General features: G+C 31.9%; 2 protein-coding genes across 2 annotated transcripts in view; both read left to right on the forward strand.

Moving 5' to 3' along the window:
- Positions 1–21,948, forward strand: part of LOC145325597 (uncharacterized) — a 45,841-nt gene that overhangs the window by 14,262 nt on the left and 9,631 nt on the right. Inside the window, exons 7-15 of the mRNA XM_080168563.1 lie at positions 6,540–6,591; positions 10,959–11,057; positions 11,370–11,451; positions 17,094–17,165; positions 18,425–18,560; positions 19,175–19,286; positions 20,440–20,551; positions 20,998–21,075; positions 21,357–21,485. Of these exons, the coding sequence (XP_080024689.1) occupies positions 6,540–6,591; positions 10,959–11,057; positions 11,370–11,451; positions 17,094–17,165; positions 18,425–18,560; positions 19,175–19,286; positions 20,440–20,551; positions 20,998–21,075; positions 21,357–21,485 (872 nt within the window). The remainder of the gene's footprint in view (positions 1–6,539; positions 6,592–10,958; positions 11,058–11,369; positions 11,452–17,093; positions 17,166–18,424; positions 18,561–19,174; positions 19,287–20,439; positions 20,552–20,997; positions 21,076–21,356; positions 21,486–21,948) is intronic.
- LOC145325366 (uncharacterized) lies at positions 918–2,598 on the forward strand. The gene is made up of 2 exons (XM_080168367.1): positions 918–1,946; positions 2,277–2,598. Exons 1-2 carry the CDS (start codon positions 928–930, stop codon positions 2,317–2,319), a joined length of 1,062 nt encoding a protein of 353 aa, XP_080024493.1. The 5' UTR covers positions 918–927; the 3' UTR covers positions 2,320–2,598.

Consider the following 21,948-nt stretch of genomic DNA (forward strand, 5'->3'; position numbering starts at 1 on the left):
CGATCGGATCAGCGGTTAGCGAGATCCTTCGGTTAAGACACACAGACAAACAGACAGACAAACAGACAAACATCCTGTTACTTTAGTATAAGGATAACTGGTATGAAATACCAACTATTATCATAATTAGGAATGTAAATAAATTATCGTCCATTGTCTTATCCATTAGAATCCCTCATTTATTTTTTTTTATCTATCTTTTTGTTCACTTTCCCTATAAAAATTATGAAATTGTTTAATGATTTATTTTATTTATTATTGTTTGTCTGTGTGTATGTTTTTACACATCCGTATATACAGCTTTCCGCGGTTATTAAAATGAAAATTGAAAGTCAGTTTTATTAGTCCCGAGGGGCCGAAGGTTAGGGCTAATTTTTTTTATTTGAATTTATTCGTGGAAAATTGTCTGTAATACGATGCTATACATGATTTTTCGGTATTGCTGATAACCGGTTCTAATACTTCGGATATTCCTCGGTTTGAGAACTGTACTGGAATCATATTTTTGTTGCTTTTGACAAGTCTTAGACAACTGCACTTGTTTATATGTCAAAGCATTCCTCTGATTCTGACCAATGCCATAACGCGTCTGTGAATTTTTAGCAAGAATGATTGAACACAAATACAATTTTGATTAAAGTTTAATGGCCTTAAGCAGGACAAAATTTTTGATTTCACTTTGCTAATAAGTTTTTTACAAGTGACAGTGTCCTTATGTTAAGTCTAGTTTTGGTTCTTGTTGTGAACACACGCACAAATGACCGACTAGATACAACCTGTTTTTTATAGATTTGTTACTGGGGACGCTATTATTGTTTACACACAAGTATTATACGTTTGTACTTTAAATTTTGTGTGAGTTCTTTTTTATTCTCTTGCATTTTTTTAGTTTTAATTTACACAAATTAATTGCACTTTTTTTTCATTATGAGTGATCTAAAGTCTCTAAAAGTCATTGTCGACAAATTAGTCGAACAAGTTAAAACATTGCAAGAAAACTGTGATATGTCAGACATTCAAAGTTTAAAAAGTGACATTAGTGAATGTAGGACATCATTAAATGCACGCGAGCAATACGCGCGCAATTGGTGCGTGCGTATCAGCGGGCTAAGTGTCCCAAGAGAACTCATTAGAACTTACGGGGTGGATGGAGGCTGTATGCGCTACGTATACAACAAATTAGTGAAACCAACGTTGGAATGTTCAACACCCAACAAAGTTGAGGAGCTAAATTTAGATACAGTAGCTCAACTTGATTTTGTTCCTGGCTTGTTTTCTACCCTGGAAAATGCCCATTTTTTAGGCGGACCAACAAAGTCGAGAAAAAACAAAGATTTACTGTTACCTCCTGCAATTATCTGCAGATTTAAATCCCGCTACCTGAGAAACCTGTTTTTGAGGCTGAAAAGAAACCACATGCCTACCCCTACAGACGCCGAGGTTACCAGAGGTATTTTATACTATTCTGTGACTCCAGATCTTACAAGATCCAACCATAACCTGCTAACAAACCTAAAACGAGATGCTAGGGTCAAAGCCGCCTGGTCCATCGACGGCCATATTCGATTTTGTCTCCTGGCTAATGATAAAGTTAAATTTGAAGTAAAGGACGTGTTTAGCCCAGTTGAAGAGATTATTGCTTCATGTGCCACAGCCGGCTCTAAATCAGCCGAAAATTTGACTTCAATTGTCAAAAAAAGAGGCACTGATGGCGATAATATGCAGACACCTGACGAGAGTGGAGAGAGTGGCGAGGACAGAGAGATCAGCGGGTCTCCAGGTGGGACAGGCAGCAGGTCTCCTGGCGGGACAGGCAGCAGGTCTCCTGGCAGGACGGGCAGCAGGTCTCCAGTTCCAGCAGAGATGCGAGGAGGCCAACGACAACCGCCTCCCATTGGCTCACGCAGGGCTGGCACCAGAGCTGTGGTTGATACCAACAAAAAAAAGTGATAAGTTTTCATTTTTTATACCTAAGTAAACACAGATACACAACCCGAGATATTACACATCTTATTATGTTAATAATCTATCTATTTAAAAAATCCCAAATATAACAAATCTATTTAACATTTCTTACATGAACATTTCAAAAATACATTCTTTGCACTTACTTAATGTCTATATATTTTTATTATTTATATATTTCTTAATTTTATTATTTAAATTTATTTTTATTGTAAAGTTAGGGCCCGCCTTTGGTTTAAATTACTTTTTTTCTCTTAAACAAATTTTCTCTTTGCTTTTTAAAATTGAATCTAATTCTTTTCTTATTGCAGGAGCAATGAAGGCGGTGGCGGTGGACGTACGTACCTGGCATGACTTTTTCCTAGGGCTCAAACATGATCCAGGATGATAACCTTTTAGGTTTGGGTAGTATACTGGCCGATAATAAATTTAAATTTAATACAGTATTTCAAAATGAAAATGGCATTGGAAATGAAGATATTAATATATTTGATTCTCCTTACGAAAATTGCTTTTTAAATTGTGCATATTATAGTGAAGATGAGTTTGCAAATTGCTTTAAAGATACTAAACTTACTTCTCTGCTTAGTTTAAATATTCAGGGTCTTGCTTCCAAGTTTAATAATTTCCAAGAATTTTTTAATGAATTAGCCTGTAACAAATTCTCGTTTGATATTATTGGTCTTCAAGAAATACATTCTATAATTAATAAAGATTTCTTTAAATTAAATGGCTACCATGAATTGATTAACAAGAATAGAGTTCTATCAAGGGGGGGAGGGGTGGGATTTTTTCTCTCTGAAGCTATAAAATATAAAATTCTAGATGAGGTTTCTATTTTTCATGAAATGATTTTTGAATCTATATTTATTGAAACAGAATTACCAGATCAAACTAGGATTATTATTGGTAACGTTTATAGGTCTCCTTCTCCAATAGAAAATATGACTCAAAGTGTGCAACTTGATTCTTTTATTGACATAATGTCAAATGTTGTGTCTAAACTTTCAGATTACAATAGCAAAGTATATATATTAGGAGATTTTAATATTGATATTCTACAATATAAAAATCATAGAAAAACTCAAGAATTTATTGATAACATGTTTGCCTCTGGTTTTTTACAAATTATAAATCACCCTACAAGAATTTCGAGCCATGCTAATAGTAGTAGCGCAACGTTAATAGATCATATCTGGACAAACAGTTTAAATGACTTTTATTCATCAGGGATAATAACTACACATATTTCTGATCACTATGCACCTTTTCATTTTTTGAATAATTCTAAAGTTGTAAATAGGCCCAAATTTATAAAAACCAGAAATTTTTCTAATGAAAATATAAATTCCTTCAAGACTCTTTTAGAACAGGCTAACTTTCAAAGTACGTTTAATGAGCAACAAAACCCACAAATAGCTTATGACAAATTTCATGAGATTTTTTTCACCCTTTTTGATGCCCATTTTGAAGAAAAAACTGTTCGCTTTAATATAAACATACATAAAATAGAACCTTGGATGTCAAAGGGTCTTTTAAAATCCAGGCGAACAAAAATAGAACTCTATTCAATTTATTCTAAACACCGTTCAGTTGAAAATAAACAAATTTTTGATAAATATAAAAATCTTTATAATAAACTACTTAGAGCAATGAAGAAACTTCACTATAGTAAGCTACTTATTTCACATCAAGGCAATCTTAAAAAATCTTGGGAAATTATCAAAGAGGCATGTAATAAGAGTGGGAGGGCTAAAAATTCTTCACCCAAATCTTTGAATATAAATGGTAATATTATAAATCAAACTGAACAAATTGTTGAAAATTTTAATAGACACTTCACAAGTGTAACTACTAATATTCAGCAGTCAATTCCACCAACCGATCGCCCCCCTGACAGTTATTTAGATGAGGTCCAAGCAAATTTTATTTTCAATTTAACTTCCCCTGAACAAATCATGCAAATTTTTAGCCATCTTGAAAGCAAATCTAGCACAGATTTTACTGGTCTATCCACTAAATTTGTAAAATTAATTTTGCCGCTAATTGCTAAGCCACTAGCACATATTTTTAATTTATCTCTTAGGCATGGTTTGGTCCCCTCTCAATTTAAGATTGCTAAAGTTTCTGCAGTTTTTAAAAAGGGTGGAAATCCTGAAAACCTTAATGATTACAGGTCAATTAATCTATTGTTGGTTTTTAGCAAAATCTTGGAAAAATTAGTTTCAATTCAATTGAAAGACTATTTAAGTGAGCATGACATTATTCACCCTAATCAGTTTGGTTTTCAGGAAGGCAATTCTACAATTCATCCTATGATTCACATGCTTAACAAAATTTCAACTGCAATGAATAATAATGAATATACTATTGGTATTTTTTGCGACCTAACAAAAGCCTTTGATATGGTTCCTGTAGACATAATGTGTAAAAAATTGGAAAAGATAGGAATTAGGGGGTCCACTCTAAATTGGTTTAGAAACTATTTGACAGATAGACAACAATTTGTTTGTATTGATTCAATAAGTTCAACACTAAGTGAAATTACTCTAGGTTTACCACAAGGATCGATACTTGGCCCAATTCTGTTTATAATTTTCATAAATGATTTACCAAAGTCCACTTTATTATATTCTTTACTTTTTTGTGATGACACTACCCTTCTTGCCTCTGGGCCGAATTTAGCAGATTTGGTCACATTTGTAAATTCAGAGTTGCAAAAAGTCTCTACTTGGTTTCGCACTAACAAAATGTCTCTACATCCTTTAAAAACTAAGTTTACTATTTTTCATCCCTCCCCTCATCTAATTCCATGGAATGAAATAAATATCTACATTAATGAAAATAATATTGACTGCCCTTCCCCTAATGATCAACTCATTAGAAAATTAGAATTTGTCAACCATGAATCAGAAATACCTGCTATAAAATTTCTAGGGGTTTATTTTGATCCAGCCCTCAATTTTAGGTACCATATTAAACAATTAAATGCAAAACTTTCAAAATCATTGTTTGTTTTACGCAGATGTCAAAAAATATTATATCCTGAAGCAATGCGATCCTTATATTATTCAACTTTTCATTGTCACTTAATCTATGGAATTATAGCATATTCTTCAACATATGATAGCCTTATTAATGACATCTTTAAGCAACAAAAGAAAGCTATTCGATGTATTTCTAATGCCAAATATAATTCCCACACAGGAATCTTATTTAAAAAGTTGGGTATTTTGCCATTTCCAGCACTCGTGGATTATTTTAAATTAAATTTTATGTATCTCTATATAAAGGATTTGCAGCCTAAATCATTTAGAATAAGCAATTATTGGACTTTGAATCAAGATAGAAATATTCCTTATGCTTTGAGAACTCATGCTGACTTTGCTATACCATTTTCCAGACTTGCACTAATTTCTAGATTGCCTCTTATTTCTTTACCAAAAACATGGAATAAATATGAAGAAATTTTAAAAGATCTAAAAAATAGGCCAAATTATAATTTATTTAAAAAACACTTGAAAAAAACATTGATTGAAAATATTGAAACAAACTGCAACAGACTTCTTTGTCATATTTGCCATTTAAATGCAATTTAAACTTATTGGTTAGAATATTACCTTAACTTATTTCTTGTCATTTTATTATTCTGTGATCAAAATTGTTTTAATTAGAAAGCAAAATTTGCTAGGTCTTAAACGTACTACATCGCCGTCAACTTCTTTTTTATGCTTTGTTGTAATCTTTAAAACTTTTTAACATTTAACCTTAAACCTTATTCTTTTGCTCCTGAGTTTTATAAAAAAAGCACTAAATTTTTATTTTTTCCATTCACTTAAGTACATCTGTATATTTTATATTTAGTTTTTTGTATAGGGCTTGATCCTTTCACCGCATGTTCCTAGGGTTACTAATTAAAAATTGTTGACTTTATAACTTTAGCTTGCACTCTATGTTTGCGTTAGATCCTGCCTCTAGCAACATATTCTTATGTTTATTATTTAGTATCAATGATTTATATAAACTTATGCTATATGTAAATATTCTTAATCTGTCATTATCACTGTATTTTAATATGTTGACTGAAATAAATATTTGATGTTGATGTTGATGTTGATGATGTTAAGCGCTGTTAGGGAAAGGAAAGATCAATGGGCAATAAATTATATACCATGGTACCCAAAGTTTTGCATTTACATTTTCTAATTTATTGATTTTAGAACTTTTCTGTTAAACATTGATTGTTAGGTGTATTTCATGTTTCTATTAAAATGTCCTTCCAGTATGGCTTCGAAACGGATTGATATATGTTGAATTTGAACCGGTTCCCCTCGAGGCTAAAAAAACTTATTTAGATTTTATTATTTTTCATTTTGATATCCGCGAAAAGCTGTCAATAATATGATGCGATAACTATTATATTATTTATCTTTCTGCCAACTTTTTTTCTATCTTTTTATTTACCTATATCCGTTTATCTATCTATTTGTCTATCTATCTATCTACATATCTATCATTTCTGATTTCATATACCTATATATCTATTTGTCTATAATTTTTTTCTGTTTTTCTAGGAGTTATATTCACCAACTGTTAGCCAATAGTGCACTATCAACTCAATATAAGGTAACACTTGATTATCCAACTAGCTTACTGGTACCCAAAGTTTTATAACTATCTTTCTACGCTCAAAAGTTTGGGAACTTAGCTAGCAGTGCTCTATAAACTCAATATAAGGTAACACCTAATTTTTAAGCTAGTTTGCTGGTACCCAAAGTTTAATAACAACGTTTTCTTATTCCTTGGCTCAAAAACTTTGGGAACTTAGCTAATAGTGCCCTATTAAAACAATACTAGTGAATCGGTGGTGCAGGCACCACCTAAAAAATTATATTCTACGTTATCTCACTTCTGAATATTAACCCTATTCTTCCATTGACCTATCCCCGACTATTAACCTTTTTTCTTCCATTGACCTATCCCCGACTATTAACCTTTTTTTCTTCCATTGACCTATCCCCGACTATTAACCTTTTTTTTCTTCCATTGACCTATCCCCGACTATTAACCTTTTTTTCTTCCATTGACCTATCCCCGACAATTAACCTTTTTTTCTTCCATTGACCTATCCCCGAATATTAACTTTTTTTCTTCCCTTGACCTATCCCTGACTATTAACTTTTTTTCTTCCATTGACCTATCCCCGACTTTTAACTTTTTTTCTTCCATTGACCTAGCCCCGACTTTTAACTTTTTTTCTTCCATTGACCTATCCCCGACTTTTAATTTTTTTTCTTCCATTGACCTATCCCCGACTATTAATCATTTTTCTTCCATTGACCTATCCCCGACTATTAATCTTATTTTTTCCATTGACCTATCCCTCAATCTCTCTCTCTCTCCGAACCGTACTACAAATCAAGTTACTCATAAAGATTACTACGACTTTTATAGTTTCGTTTATTCATCATTTTTTAAAGATTTAATGTCCCTCTCTCTCACTTCCCTTTTCATCCGTCTTTATTTTAATTTCATTATTTTTATTTAAAACCGTATTTATAATTTTGTCTCTCTTTCTTTAAAATATTTTAGGATCCTAATGTTTTTTGTTTAAAATTATCGTCCTGAAAGGGTTAAACTATTTAGCTAAATGTTAAATTTTAGTTTAATATCTGAACACATTCGGGCGCGTCGCTAGTATCATATTACATTAAAACTAAGTTTTCCTTGATTTACTATATTATAAACTTAAATTTTCTATTTTATGAATAGAAATTTAATACTTCAATATAATTTGAATAGCAACATGAAATAAAAAATTTAATTTATTCTTCATAGAGTAAAATAATGGGTCTTATCATTCTGGTCATTGAGAGTTTATTATTGATTATTGAACCAGTATGAGTTTTTAAAATCTGACTTTTGGAAAACTTGAGCTCATTTATAGACATTTATTTCCTATATAGATCTGTCATGGATCTTGATGCAATACAGCAGGCCGTTTTGTAAATGTTAAAAATTGGAAGATTTCATTAAATAAAAGTAATCGCAAATATAAGTATTAAATAAAGTAACACTTAATTATCGAACTAGCTTACTGGTACCCAAAGTTTTATAACCGCGATACTTTTTCCTTTTCTCAAAAACTTTGGGAACTTAGCCAATAGTGCTGGTACCCAAAGTTTATAAACACGTTTGCTCATTCCTTTTCTCAAAAACTTTGGGAACTTTTAACAGTGCCCTATTAACTCAACACCCAATTGTCAAACTAGCTTACTGGTACCCAAAGTTTTATATCTATCTTTCTACGCTCAAAAGTTTGGTAACTTAGCTAACAGTGCCCTATCAAATTAATATAAGGTAACACTTAATTATCAAATTAGTTTACTGGTACCCAAAGTTTTATAATCACGTTTTCTTATTCCTTGGCTCAAAAACTTTGGGAACTTAGCTAGCAGTGCCCTATAAACTCAATATAAGGTAACACTTAATTTTTAAGCTTGTTTGCTGGTACCCAAAGTTTTATAACCACGTTATCTTATTTCTTGGCTCAAAAACTTTGGATACTTTTGTTGAATTTTGTTTGTCTCGCTCCAAATCAAGAAAGTCCAAACTGTTCAAGCAATTATTTTTTTTGTACAGATGGGGTAGTTTTGTTTATTATCAATGGGTACGTACAACAATATATCGTCCAATGTCGTGTCCTCTAGGATCCCTGCTAGCATAATTTTTTTTAATTAAAGACCTTTGGTTGCACGACCTTTGTCTGATGAAAAATCCTGTGCATTAAACGGAGTTGTGCCTGTTTATAGGCCAAGGCATTCTCCATACTCTTTCTATTATTGTCACGTTCTAGTCATAACATCAGTAAATACTTTTTTTTAACGTCGTCTTTAGTATGACTCGAACCCGCCATTAAATATGTACCTTAAAAATTCGAAATTTATATTGTGTTCTTTTTGATACTTCAAATATTTATGACGTTTTTAACAATGTTCTAAAGATATAGATTTTAGTTAAATAGAGGTCTAAACATATCCGAGATCTTAAGGGATAAGACAATAGACGATAGATTTCCTCCTTTTGATTCTATTTATGTATTGGTTGAAAAGTTTGGACACTTCTAGTTTGAATCATTCAATCAACATGAATCAAAAGTGTATCCAAAGTTTTTAGGTAGAAATAATAAGTTTCTAAAACTTTGAGTACCAATATGCATTTATGTCCAATATACCAGAGAGAGGGGACAATAGGCTGTTTGTTACACTAGTCACCAAAGTTTTATGATAACGTTTTCTTGTTCGTTGGCTTAACAACTTTTGGGGACTTTAGTGAATTTTGATTGGTTGATTCATTTAGTTGAGTGTCCTAACGTTCCAACCACTAATTGCATTCCACAGAAGGAATAATTTTGTGTATCATTTATGGGATGTACATCAATTTATCGGCCATTGTCTTATCCCTTTAGAACCCTGATAAAAATGCTTTGTTGATATATTAGTAACACAGACGTTTTATAGTGCTGTTTTATTTATTCTAAAATCTCTATTATAATATGAAATATGAAGAATATGCACAGGGAGGTAGGGAACATTGGACTGTAAATTATACTGGTACCCAAAGTTTTAGATTCACTGTAAGGTTTTACTTGGCTCAAGACTTTGGGTACCTTTATTTAATGTTGGTCTCAAACTTTTCAATTAATATGTACTTCTAATATACATCGAAGAAGGGGTAGTTGTGTTTATTATAATCTATTAGTTATACTGGTACCCAAAGTTTTATAATCTAATTCTTTGGTCTCAAAACTTTTATCAAATCTTGATTGGTTGGTTCAAACTAGCAATCTTTTAACCAAAAATCTTTAAACAGAAGGGGTAATGTTGTTTAGCATTTTTGGGGATGTACATCAATTTATCGTCCATTGTCTTATCCCTTTAGATCCCTTAGGAAAAATGAAGAATTTATATCATCAAAAGCGAAATTTATAAGAATGAAATTTTATATTTTCATATAAATTTGATACTTTGCATTTTATAGAGCGAAGCTTCTCTATGCTTAGGGTATGTTAGCTGGGATCTAAAGGGATAAGACAATGGCTGATAAATTGATGTACATTCCAAATGCTGATACACAAAATTACCCTTGTAGATTACAATACGTTGTCTAAAACTTAAGACACTTAAAGTAATTAACAAACCAATAAAAATCCAAAAATGTTAAGCCAACAATTAAGAAAACGTTATTTAAAGACTTTAAGAACTAGTCCCTATTGTCTCTTGATTAGATTTTTTTATGGATGTTGTCATCCTTGTTTAAGTTGTGTTCACAAGAATTCAATTCAATAATAAAAATGAAAATTGATCTTAAAATGGGTTTTGGTTAACCTCTTTGGATATATTAATATGTAGATCTGTTATTAATCTATCTATCTACTTATCTATCCATCTATCAATTAAATAGTTAAATCTATCTAACTATAATCTTTCTATCCACTCTAATTTTAAAAAAAACTATATCTATGTATTTATCTAGTTTTCTATATATCCATCCATCTATCCATCCATCTATATATCTATCTATCCATCCATCCATCCATCCATCCATCCATCCATCCATCCATTTATTTATCCATCCATCCATCCATCCATCCATCCATCCATCCATCCATCTATCCATCCATCTATCTATCCATCTATCCATCCATCCATCCATCCATCCATCTATCCATCCATCTATCTATCCATCTATCCATCTATCCATCCATCCATCTATCCATCCATATTTCTATCTATTTAGAGTACTGAAGTATTTATACTGGAAAGCAACCTTGAAGGCATATTAGTCAATTTTAGCCTACATTTCATCTATCTATCAATCCATCTATACATCTATCCATACTTCTATCTACATATCTATCCGTCCATTTAATCTACATTTCATCTGTCTATCCATCTATCTATCTATTTATTCTTCTATATCTATCTATTTAGAGTACTGAAGTATTTTTGCTTGAAAGTGACCCCGAAGGAATTTTGGTTAATTTTAATCTACATTTCCAACAGTTATACAACCGAAGACTTGACGCTGAGGTAATTCTTATTAAATATAGTAACAGTATGTGTGTTTGTGTGTGTGTCTGTGTATTCCAAAGGATCGGGCTAACCGCTGAACCGATATGGTTCACCTTTACAGGATAGCTTATCATAGGTCCTGGGAAGGTTTGTAACTGTTTTGGGGGAGGGAATCACGATCCTTCCAAGATAAATGACCCCCTCCCCCTGTTAATGAGTTTTATTTGTCCACATCTTTAACATTTAAACACAGAGTCTCTATATGGAAGTAAAATAGATAAATTCTATAATATATTTTTTTAACCTAACCTTATTATTTATATATTATAGGGTGTTTCTACAGTATTAACATCTCAAATTAAAACATCGGGGCTTCTACCTAACCTAGACCTAACCACTATGGATATACAAGGTAGTTAGATAGATAGATAGATAGATAGATAGATAGATAGATAGATAGATAGATAGATCAATAACATTTTTCCTATAGCTTTACGGACTAACGGACAGACAAAGTAAATTACAGAGTAGCTTCGCTACTGATTATGATACTTTTACACTATTGACATGACAGTATAAAATCATTTGATATTATCTAAATCGAATCAGAACTTTTTTTGTGAGAGCTTAGTTACCCTATAATAATGCCATTAAAGAAAGACAGCTAAAATGTTAAGTTAGGATTCCTATGACATATTCGCATCTAATCTTTACATTATTTTGTCCGTCTGTCTATCGGGCATGCTTCAAAAGATATACGTGAGTATACTGCTTTAAGTTGGGCTTTAATTCCCTAAGAGGAAATTTTAAAAAATGATGTAAATATGGCAATCATTACATCTTCTATTACCTACCCAGCCGAAAAAAATTGCGAATGAATCGCCAATCCCAGCTGAAAAAATTGTGAATGAGTCGCCAATTTTCGCGAATAAACGGCAAATTTGCAAAATATATGCAAAAAACAGTAGGGGGTTTATTTATGTCCCACCCCCAAAAACCCACCACAGGACCAGTAGGTATATTCCCTGAAGAGTAGAATCCAATCGGTTCAGTGGTTACCGAGATCTTAAGGAACGGACGGACAGACAGACAGACGGACGGACAGACATCAAGCTACTTTGTATTATAGATACTGACAGATGTGCAGACGGACGGACCTACCCTAATTGTATAAATGTTTTGCTTTGAAAAAACGTACTACGTGAAAAAAAGAAAATAAGTTACATAAGAGTATACTAACTAAATAAGAGTATATTAAATATCTCAACTTCTCAAGTCAGATATTTATTACTTGGTAGAATTCACTTTTTAGCATCAGTAGAAATATCCCCCCCCCCCCTCTTTACATTTTTACTCAATTTTCGGAGATGAAGGGTCCAATGGACTGTTAAATTAAACTGTACTCAATTAAAAAAAAACATTCTCTCATTGGTTAGCCTTAAAACGTTGGGCACTTTTGCCATATCTTGATTAGGTTGTACAAACTAACGGTGTACAAACTTTTAAACCCATACTTTAGATCTTCAGTAAGTTTATTTTGTTTTTCATTATGGTGATGTTAATCAATATATCGTCAATTGCTTTAGCTAAAGGTATAATTAAATCAAAATGTTTTTTTTTATTTCTGATAATTAATCCATTTTGTCAGAAAAACGAAGACGATAGTGATTTGCCTATATAAAATTATTAAAATATGAAGAAATGGGGTTTCTTTGCTTCACTAGACACTTTTAGGGAAACTTCCAAGACACTTTTTGCTTTCAATATAAATGTATTCATATTTATTCCAAGAAATCATCATTTTATGATAGCGAAGCTTTCCTATAATTAGGGTATGTATGTACGTCCGTCCATCAGAAAAAGACAGTTCTTTCAGAAATGTCTTTTTAGCTCTTAAGGGAAAAGACAATGGACGATAAATAATTTAACTTCCAGGGATCTAAAGGGATAAGACAATAGCCGATAAATTGATAAATTGTACATCCCCTATGTTGATACACTAAATTACCCCCTTATGTAGATTAAAATTAGTGGTTAAAACGTTTAAACACCTAACTTAATAAACCAAACAATCAAAATAAAGTAAAAGCCCCCCAAAGTTGTTAAGCCTACACGAAGAAGAAAACGTTATGCTAAAACTTTGGGGACTATTGTAATAAACAGCCCATTGTTCCCCTCTCTCTCTCTCTCTGTGAATGTTGTCATCCTTGTTTATATACATAAGAATTGTACAGGAATCATCGATAATTATTCGTGGAATTTATTTACATTCGTTTGTCTGTCTATTTGACATGTTGAGTTATGTAATAAACAAGGATGACAACATCCATGATAGTAATGCTCTAAAATGAGAAGGAAGACAACGAATATTGACTCTTGAGTGTCAAAACTTTATAAGATGAATATAATTGTACTATAGTTGGCTCGATATAACTATATCACTATTGGCTAGTTTTCTATGAGTACATATCTATTTATCTGTTTCTCAATAAATCAATATATCAATTTTCCTCCCCCGCCATTACTATCTAAAAGAAAGAAGTAAATATTTAATAATTTAAATGATTTTAAAAAGATTTTTTTCAATTATACTTTTTTTTCACTTTATTATCACCAAAGTGTTAATATGATTAAAATTTTAGTTTTAATATTTGAACACACAAAAGGAAATGTCGCCACAATCGAATTCTTTTAAAACAGAGTTTTCTTAAATTTACTGAATTAAAAATTTAAATTTTCTTTTTTATGATTAGAAATTAAATACTTCAATATAATGTAAATAGCAACATGAAATGAAAAATATGAATTTATTTTTAATAAAGTAAAATAATAGGTCTCATCGTTCTGGCCAATGAGAGTTTATTATGGATTATTGGAGCACTATGAGTTTTAAACGCTTATTCCTTGGAAAATTTGAGCTCATTTATAGACATTTATTTCCTATATTGATCTGACATGGATCTTGAAGTAATAAAAAATTGGAAGAATCTATCAAATAAAAGTTATCGCAAATATACTTAGTAAATAAGTTTAAACAAAATTGAAAGTAAATTTATTGTAAAACTGTTTAAATACAGAATAAATTTAAGAGCATACTTACATTTTAAGAACTTTTTTCCTATTAGAACAAGATACAGTGTTAAAAGTAAAGAATCTCTATAATATTGTTGTAAAATGAATCAATATTTAAAATTAGATGAATAGGATAATTTTATCATATTGAAACTAAGGTTTAAAATCATAATTATTTAAATAAACATACGAAAAAATCTGGTAACGTTTATACATAGTGTTACAACGCTTTCTACGTTGCACCTATTACTACAGGAATCCCCATGCCGAGTTTGAAATCGCCAGAACAATTCTAACATTCCTAAATTAACTATATGAGATCACCGTTACCGATGGACGTACAAACGGACCAACCCTTATTTTAGACAAGCCTGTATTCCCTAGACATTTAAGAAGCTTCACTGTAAAGGAGAACCCCATCGGTTCAGCGGTTAACGAGATCAAGTATTACAATCACACCTAGACATTTTGTTACATTTATATAAGGATTAATATTTACCAATAAAAATCTTTTAGATTTTAACCAGGGATAAGGGATAGGAAACCTGGCCATAAATTAGGTCTCGGCCTGGTTTTGAAAGGGATCATGCAACTTTTACCATTTGCCTAATTTAATGACCTTACTGGCGGACGGCTCATATTGGCTACCGCTCTAAACCAATAGTGTTCTGTGATTTGGGCTTGTTTTGTATCAACAACCAATCACCAATTGGCGGAGCCAATTGGTGATTGGTTGATACAAAACAAGCCCAAATCACAGATGGCGGAAATTTTAGAAGCAGACAATTCTAGAAAAAATAATGATTTCGTCTGCTACGAAAAAATAAATATAAATGGTGTTAGATCACATTAGTTTAATTATTAAATCTGCTTAGAGTTAAACATTAAAAAAGGGCCACATAGAAAAAACAAAAATAACGGGATTATTTTTTTTGGAAAGAAGGTAGCTACGAATTTTCATTTGGTAGTTTATAAATTAGATGTTGTATTTTGAATTTTAAAAATTTAGTACGGAGTTGATACAACACCTTCACCCTAATTTTTGTACAATACAACACAGTACAGATATATCATTACATTATATCCAGTATAGTATCCAAAGAACTTGATAGAATGTTACCCAAGTGCATATTTATTTATTTATTTTTAATTTTAATTAGCAATGAAATTTTCAAATAAAATTTTTACTCATTAATAAAATGCAAATAATACAAACTAAAATCTGTCTGAGGGAAACCCAACGATAGCTTTCTGACAGTTCAAATTACCAAAGTAAAAGATAAAAAATTTTGGGAGAGAAAAAACTTCATTTTAACAAAAGCCATTAATATATAGGTTTATAAAAAGTTATGTTTTTTACTTTAAACTAGCTACCTGAATTTGATTCTATACTTTATCTACACACACACACACAGCTTTTTCATTAGCATTTTATACGAACCACTGCGCTATCCCAAAACTGGTTTATTAGGCTAGAAATAGGCCTAGGCTTGAAATAGGCCTGAAATAATATTTTCCTACGTTTCCCATCCCTTATCCCTGATTTTAACAAAGGAAATTATCAAAACAAAATAAATTAAAAATTTCTTTTGAAAAAGAAAACAATCAAATTAAAGTTAGATAAAATGCAGGTAGGGAGCGGACATTTGGTTGATTATTACACCAGTCCCCAAAGTTTTATAATAACGTTTTCTTATTCGTGTGCCTAACAACTTTGGAGGCTGTAAATAAATTATGATTGGTTGTGTCATTAGTTGAGGGTCCAAACGTTTCAACCCCTGATTGTAATCTACAGAAGAAATAATTTTTTGTATCATAAGGATGTACATCAAATTTTAGGCCATTGTCTTATCCATTTAGATCCCTGGATATTACTCTATGACCATGATACTTCCTATGGATTTTAAGGGATAAGACAATCGCTGATAAATTGATTTTCATCTCCAATGATGATACACAAAATTACCCTTTCTGTAGATTAGAAATAGTGTTTGAAACGTTTGAACACTCAGCTTAATCAACTAATCAATCAAAATTTACAAAGTCCCAAAAGTTGTTGACCTAACGACAAGAAATGTTCTTATAAAACTTTGGGGACTAGTATAATAAACACCCCATTGTCCCCTCTCTCTCTCTGCTATAACCATCACACTTTCTAAGTGATAAGATAATAGACGATAAATTGATGCTCTTCTCAAATACAGAAAAAACAAAATAAAGATTTTAAAAGAATAAGTTTAGTACCTCTAACTCCATGGATAACTTTTTTTCACTGTTTTGTTATTTTATACTATTTGATTTTTTTGCACAATTTCTTTAGTATTTTATTGCAAATTTAATTAAAACACTTTAATAAAATAATATTTGATAAAGATTTTGTTACTTAAGTAAAAAGAATTAGATATTTTGCAAACAGGATCTTATTCAGCAGAGAGGGAGGTTGGGTTGCAAATTACACTGGTACCCAAAGTTTTATAAAAAAAATATTATCCATTATCCTCAAAAACTCTGTGTACTTTTTATTAAATTTTGGTTCCAAACTTTTGAACATCTATTTTTAATCCAAACTGGTAATTTTGTTCATAATCAATTTATCCATAATACATGTGAATTACTCTAAAAAAAATTAATAGCCTACCCTACAAGCGTATTCCTTTATTTTTGAATTAAAACTAATTGAAATGTTATCTTAAAGTTTTAAACTTAAAAACTATAAATTGTACTAAAAGTATATTATTCATATTGAAAGCTGAATTGACATGACCTTGGCCAAGAAATTGAAAAAAATGCTCAACTCCGTTAAGTAAAACTTAAAATTTTCAAACCTTATTATCTCAAAAAAAAATTGGATTTTCTGATTGCCAGAAATGAAATCTGCGAAAATTGTTTAGCTAGATGGTTTAATTAAGATTTGGAATTAAAAACTAAATGAACTTGAAATAGTTAAAGCATTAATTAAAACATTTTTTTATTTTATTTTAGAACGCGAATACACAGTGAAACGGCCCAGTACTGGAAGCAGAGAACAAGAAAAGAAAGAAAAACTAGTCATTGGTAACTTTTACTTTATAAATTTTTTTAAATAAAGAGGTTTAGTGATTTTGAAGAAAAATATAAAGTTTCGTGATTTTCTGTCTATTTTATATCTAAATACTAGTTGCTTCGTCCTAGATTCTAGGGGTGGGTGAAGAGGGACAGAAAAAAACTTAAAACCACCAGAGACATTTATAAAGCTTCCCTGAAAAGTACAATTAATTCTGACCCCCAGTTTCCGAGATCTTTAAAAAACCTTCAGACAAAAACTTTACTACTTTTTAAAAGAGGATTTCTATATGATTTTCTTGCGGAAGTGTCCCTAGCATCTGAGGAGCCTTTCTATTAAAATGGGTAGTTATACTGCAAAAACAAGCCTAAAACCATCCTGGTACCAATGTGGGGCTTCTCTATGATGGAGAATAAGAGTGTATCTATCTATCTATTTATTTATCTATCTATCTATCTATCTATCTGGATCTAATAGGAAGGAGGGAGTGTAGACCACTACTGGAAGGCTATTGCTCGGAGCTACCCTATAATATAACCTCTCTATATATCTATCTATCTATCTATTTAGATCTAATAGGAAGGCGGGAGTGTAGACCCTTACTGGAAAGCTATTGCTCGGAGCTACCCTATAATATAACCTCTCTATATATCTATCTACCTATCTATCTAGATCTAATAGGAAGGCGGGGGTGTAGACCCTTACTGGAAGGCTATTGCTCGGAGCTACCCTATAATATAACCTCTCTATATATCTATCTACCTATCTATTTAGATCTAATAGGAAGGCGGGAGTGTAGACCCCTACTGGAAGGCTATTGCTCGGAGCTACCCTATAATATCACCTCTCTATCTATCTATCTATCTAGATCTAATAGGAAGGCGGGAGTGTAGACCCCTCCTGGAAGGCTATTGCTCGGAGCTACCCTATAATATAACCTCTCTATCTATCTATCTATCTATCTATCTATCTAGATCTAATAGGAAGGAGAGAGTGTAGACCCCTACTGGAAGGCTATTGCTCGGAGCTACCCTATAATATAACCTCTCTATCTATCTATATATCTATCTATCTAGACCTAATAAGAAGGCGGGAGTGTAGACCCCTACTGGAAGGCTATTGCTCCAAGCTACCCTATAATATAACCTATCTATCTATCTATATATCTATCTATCTATTTATATATCTATCTATCACTATATCTATCTTTCTATCTATATATCTATCTATCACTATATCTATCTATCTATCTATATATCTATCTATCTAGATCTAATAGGAAGGCGGGAGTGTAGACCCCTACTGGAAGGCTATTGCTCGGAGCTACCCTATAATATCACCTCCCTGCCCAACATACTGGGACATACACACTCACATCAAGTGGAGAAGACTATGCAATCCATTAGGTTTGTTCAATTATTTTGTAAAACACAAGAGGAAAAAAGGATTAAATAACTATATCTCCCCATCGCAACCACCTTGTGAATTGTGCAACCTTTCTATTGGGTCATTGAAAATTAACCAATGGTGTCGGTTATTTTAAAAAAGCCAAGTAGCAGAAAACAATTTAGAAGCAGACGAAAGAGGTCTTTGAAAGATGAAGGGAGGTAGTTGTCTGTAAGTGTATATACATCTATACTATAGATCTGTATATCAAGTGTCCCATTAATATAAAACCATCGCAGACTCCTGTATTAATAAGGCTTATTCTTAAAATTTAGGAAGAGTGCAGACATTGGACTTTAATCTGTAATGAACCTAAATTTTATAGACATGTTCTGTTATTTTGCTTTAAACCTTTGGTTACTTTTATCAAACACTAGGAACGTCCAAAGTTTTCAACTATTTAATATTAATCAACAGAAGAGGTTATTTTGATAATCATCATTGGGAATTCCTATTGCTTAACATCCATTGTCTTAGCCCTACAGATCCATGAATGTTAAAATAATCATTCCTATGTACTTTAGCATTAATCTGTACAAATATTAATCATTCTCATTTTACATTTTTAATCTAGAACTGTGGTAGAGAGTGGATGTTTCCCACTGAGCTATGAACTTCTGTGTCAGCTAGTTCAACCTGTCTGCTATAATCAGAGAATTGTACCTCCTTGCCAAGCTTTTTGTCAGGTAGATTGATAGATAGATGGAAAGATATAAATGGACTACTAACTTAGCTAGTCAAAGCTGTATTCTAGATAGATATATAGATAGATAAATAGATAAATATATACATAGATAAATAGATATATGGACTACTATGACAGCTAGTTCAACCTGTTTGCTATAATCAGAAGATAGTTCCTCCTTGCCAAGCTTTTTGTCAGGTAGATTGATAGATAGATGGAAAGATATAAATGGACTACTAACTTAGCTAGTCCAACCTGTATGCTAGATATATATATAGATAGACAAAAATACATACATATATAGATAGATAAATAGATAGATACATATATAGATATATGGACTACTATGTCAGCTAGTTCAGCCTGTCTGCTATAATAACAGGAGTGTGCCTCCTTGCCAAGCTTTCTGTAGGAAGATAAATAGATAGACAGAAATTATGCCTAATTGTTCTAGGAATTCCTAAACAGCTGTGAGTCTGAGTTGCCCCCAGATATTCTAGAATTGATAGATAGATAAATAGATAGAAATTATACCTAATTATTCTAGAAATTCCTAAACAGCTGTGAGTCTGAGTTACCCTCAGATATTCTGGAATATATAGATAGATAGGTAGACAAATAGAAATTATACCTAATTGTTCTAGGATTTCCTGACCAGCTGTGAGTCTGAATTGCCCCCAGATATTCTAGAATATATAGACAGATAGATAAATAGATAGATAGATTTAGATAAATAGATAGAAAGTAAAGATAAGTGTATGCCTAGGAATTCCTAACCAGCTTTAAGTCTGAATTGCCCCCAGATATTATAGAATTGATAGATAGATAGGAAGATAAATAGATAGACAGAAATTATACCTAATTGTTCTAGGAATTCCTGACCAGCTGTGAGTCTGAATTACCCCCAGATATTCTGGAATAGATAGATAGATAGACAGATAGATAGATAAAAATTATACCTAATTATTCCAGGAATTCCTGACCAGCTGTGAGTCTGAATTGCCCCCAGATATTCTGGAATAAATAGATAGATAGGTAGACAAATAGAAATTATACCTAATTGTTCTAGGAATTCCTGACCAGCTGTGAGAGTGAATAACCCCCAGATATTCTGGAATAGATAGATAGAAATAAATTATACCTAATTGTTCTAGGAATTCCTGACCAGCTGTGAGTCTGAACTGCCCTTAGATATTCTTGAATACCTGAACTGCAACATCCTGCCCACAGAGGCTGATGGACCTGGCGCTTGTATCTCAAAACCAGGTAAACTTTTTGTTCATTTCAATCTCTAGAATGGCTAGAATAAAACCCTGTCAAATGAAATGTTTCAAGTAAAGGTTTAGTGTTTTTTTAAGGTTATTCTAAAAATCTAAAATATGTTGATTTGAATCTTTAGAATAGTCTAAATTTAACTGTCATATCTTAAAAGAAAGATGTAGCAAAAAAGTAAAGGTTTCTTGTTTTTTAGTGAAATATATTTCAAAAATAGTATTCATTGAAAATCCTTATTTATGATTAACAAAGTTATCTCTTCTTTATTGCTTTTAAAGTTTTGACACTACTAGTTAGGAACCAGGTAATCAAAGTTCAATAAAACTACCAAAAGTTGACCAATTATAGATTACTTCTGTAATTTGCAGTCCACTGTCTCCTCACCTTACTGGAAAATACTACAATGAACACAACTACAATTAATTTTTAATTTTTAGGATGTGTAAATGAGATGAGAAGCTCTGGAAAAAAGGATAGAGTGTGTGATGGCGTTGTGGATTGTCCAGACTTTTCAGGTAGATAGATAGATAGATAGTTAGAGTAAGATTTAGTAAGTAAAGGTAAGTTCTTTATAGTTAGAGTAAGATTAAGATTAGGTAAGGGCAGGTTGATATAAGTAAGAGTAAGATAACTGAATTATTTGTTCAAAAGGCTTTACAATTTCATGACACTTTTATATCTTTTTTCCTAATATTTGACTTTTAAAATTTGAATAAGATTTTAATAACAAAATTGTTTCCAAGAATTTGGAAGAAGAAAAAACAATGCCTTTTATGTGAACAATGACTAATTTCAGATGAGCTGTACTGTCCGTACTGCAAGGAGAAGCATTTCCACTGTGGCGTTGGTTTGAACTGTATCCCCAAGAACAAGATTTGTGATGGGGAACCAGACTGTCCTAATGGGTCGGATGAGAAGGGCTGTGGTAAGACATTTATTTGCTATCTTCTGGCTATCTAATTACTATCTATCTTCTTTGTATTTTTAATATGACAATCTGTTTCTATGATGTTGTATCTTTCTGATTGTCTATTTGTCTGTTTGTATCTCTGCTTTTATGTCTTTGTTTTCTGTTTGTCTGTTTGTTTGTCTGTCTGTCTGTTTGTCTGTTTGATTGTCTGTTTGTGTCTCTGTTTGTCTGTCTGTTTGTCTGTCTGTCTGTCTGTCTGTCTGTTTGTCTGTCTGTCTGTCTGTTTGTCTGTCTGTCTGTCTGTTTGTCTGTCTGTTTGTCTGTCTGTTTGTCTGTCTGTTTGTCTGTCTGTTTGTCTGTCTGTTTGTCTGTCTGTTTGTCTGTCTGTTTGTCTGTCTGTTTGTCTGTCTGTTTGTCTGTCTGTTTGTCTGTCTGTTTGTCTGTCTGTTTGTCTGTCTGTTTGTCTGTCTGTTTGTCT

The sequence above is a fragment of the Acartia tonsa genome, chromosome 8 (assembly GCF_053477335.1).
Source record: "Acartia tonsa isolate MP-2025a chromosome 8, ASM5347733v1, whole genome shotgun sequence".
Classification (NCBI taxonomy): Eukaryota; Metazoa; Arthropoda; class Copepoda; order Calanoida; family Acartiidae; genus Acartia; species Acartia tonsa.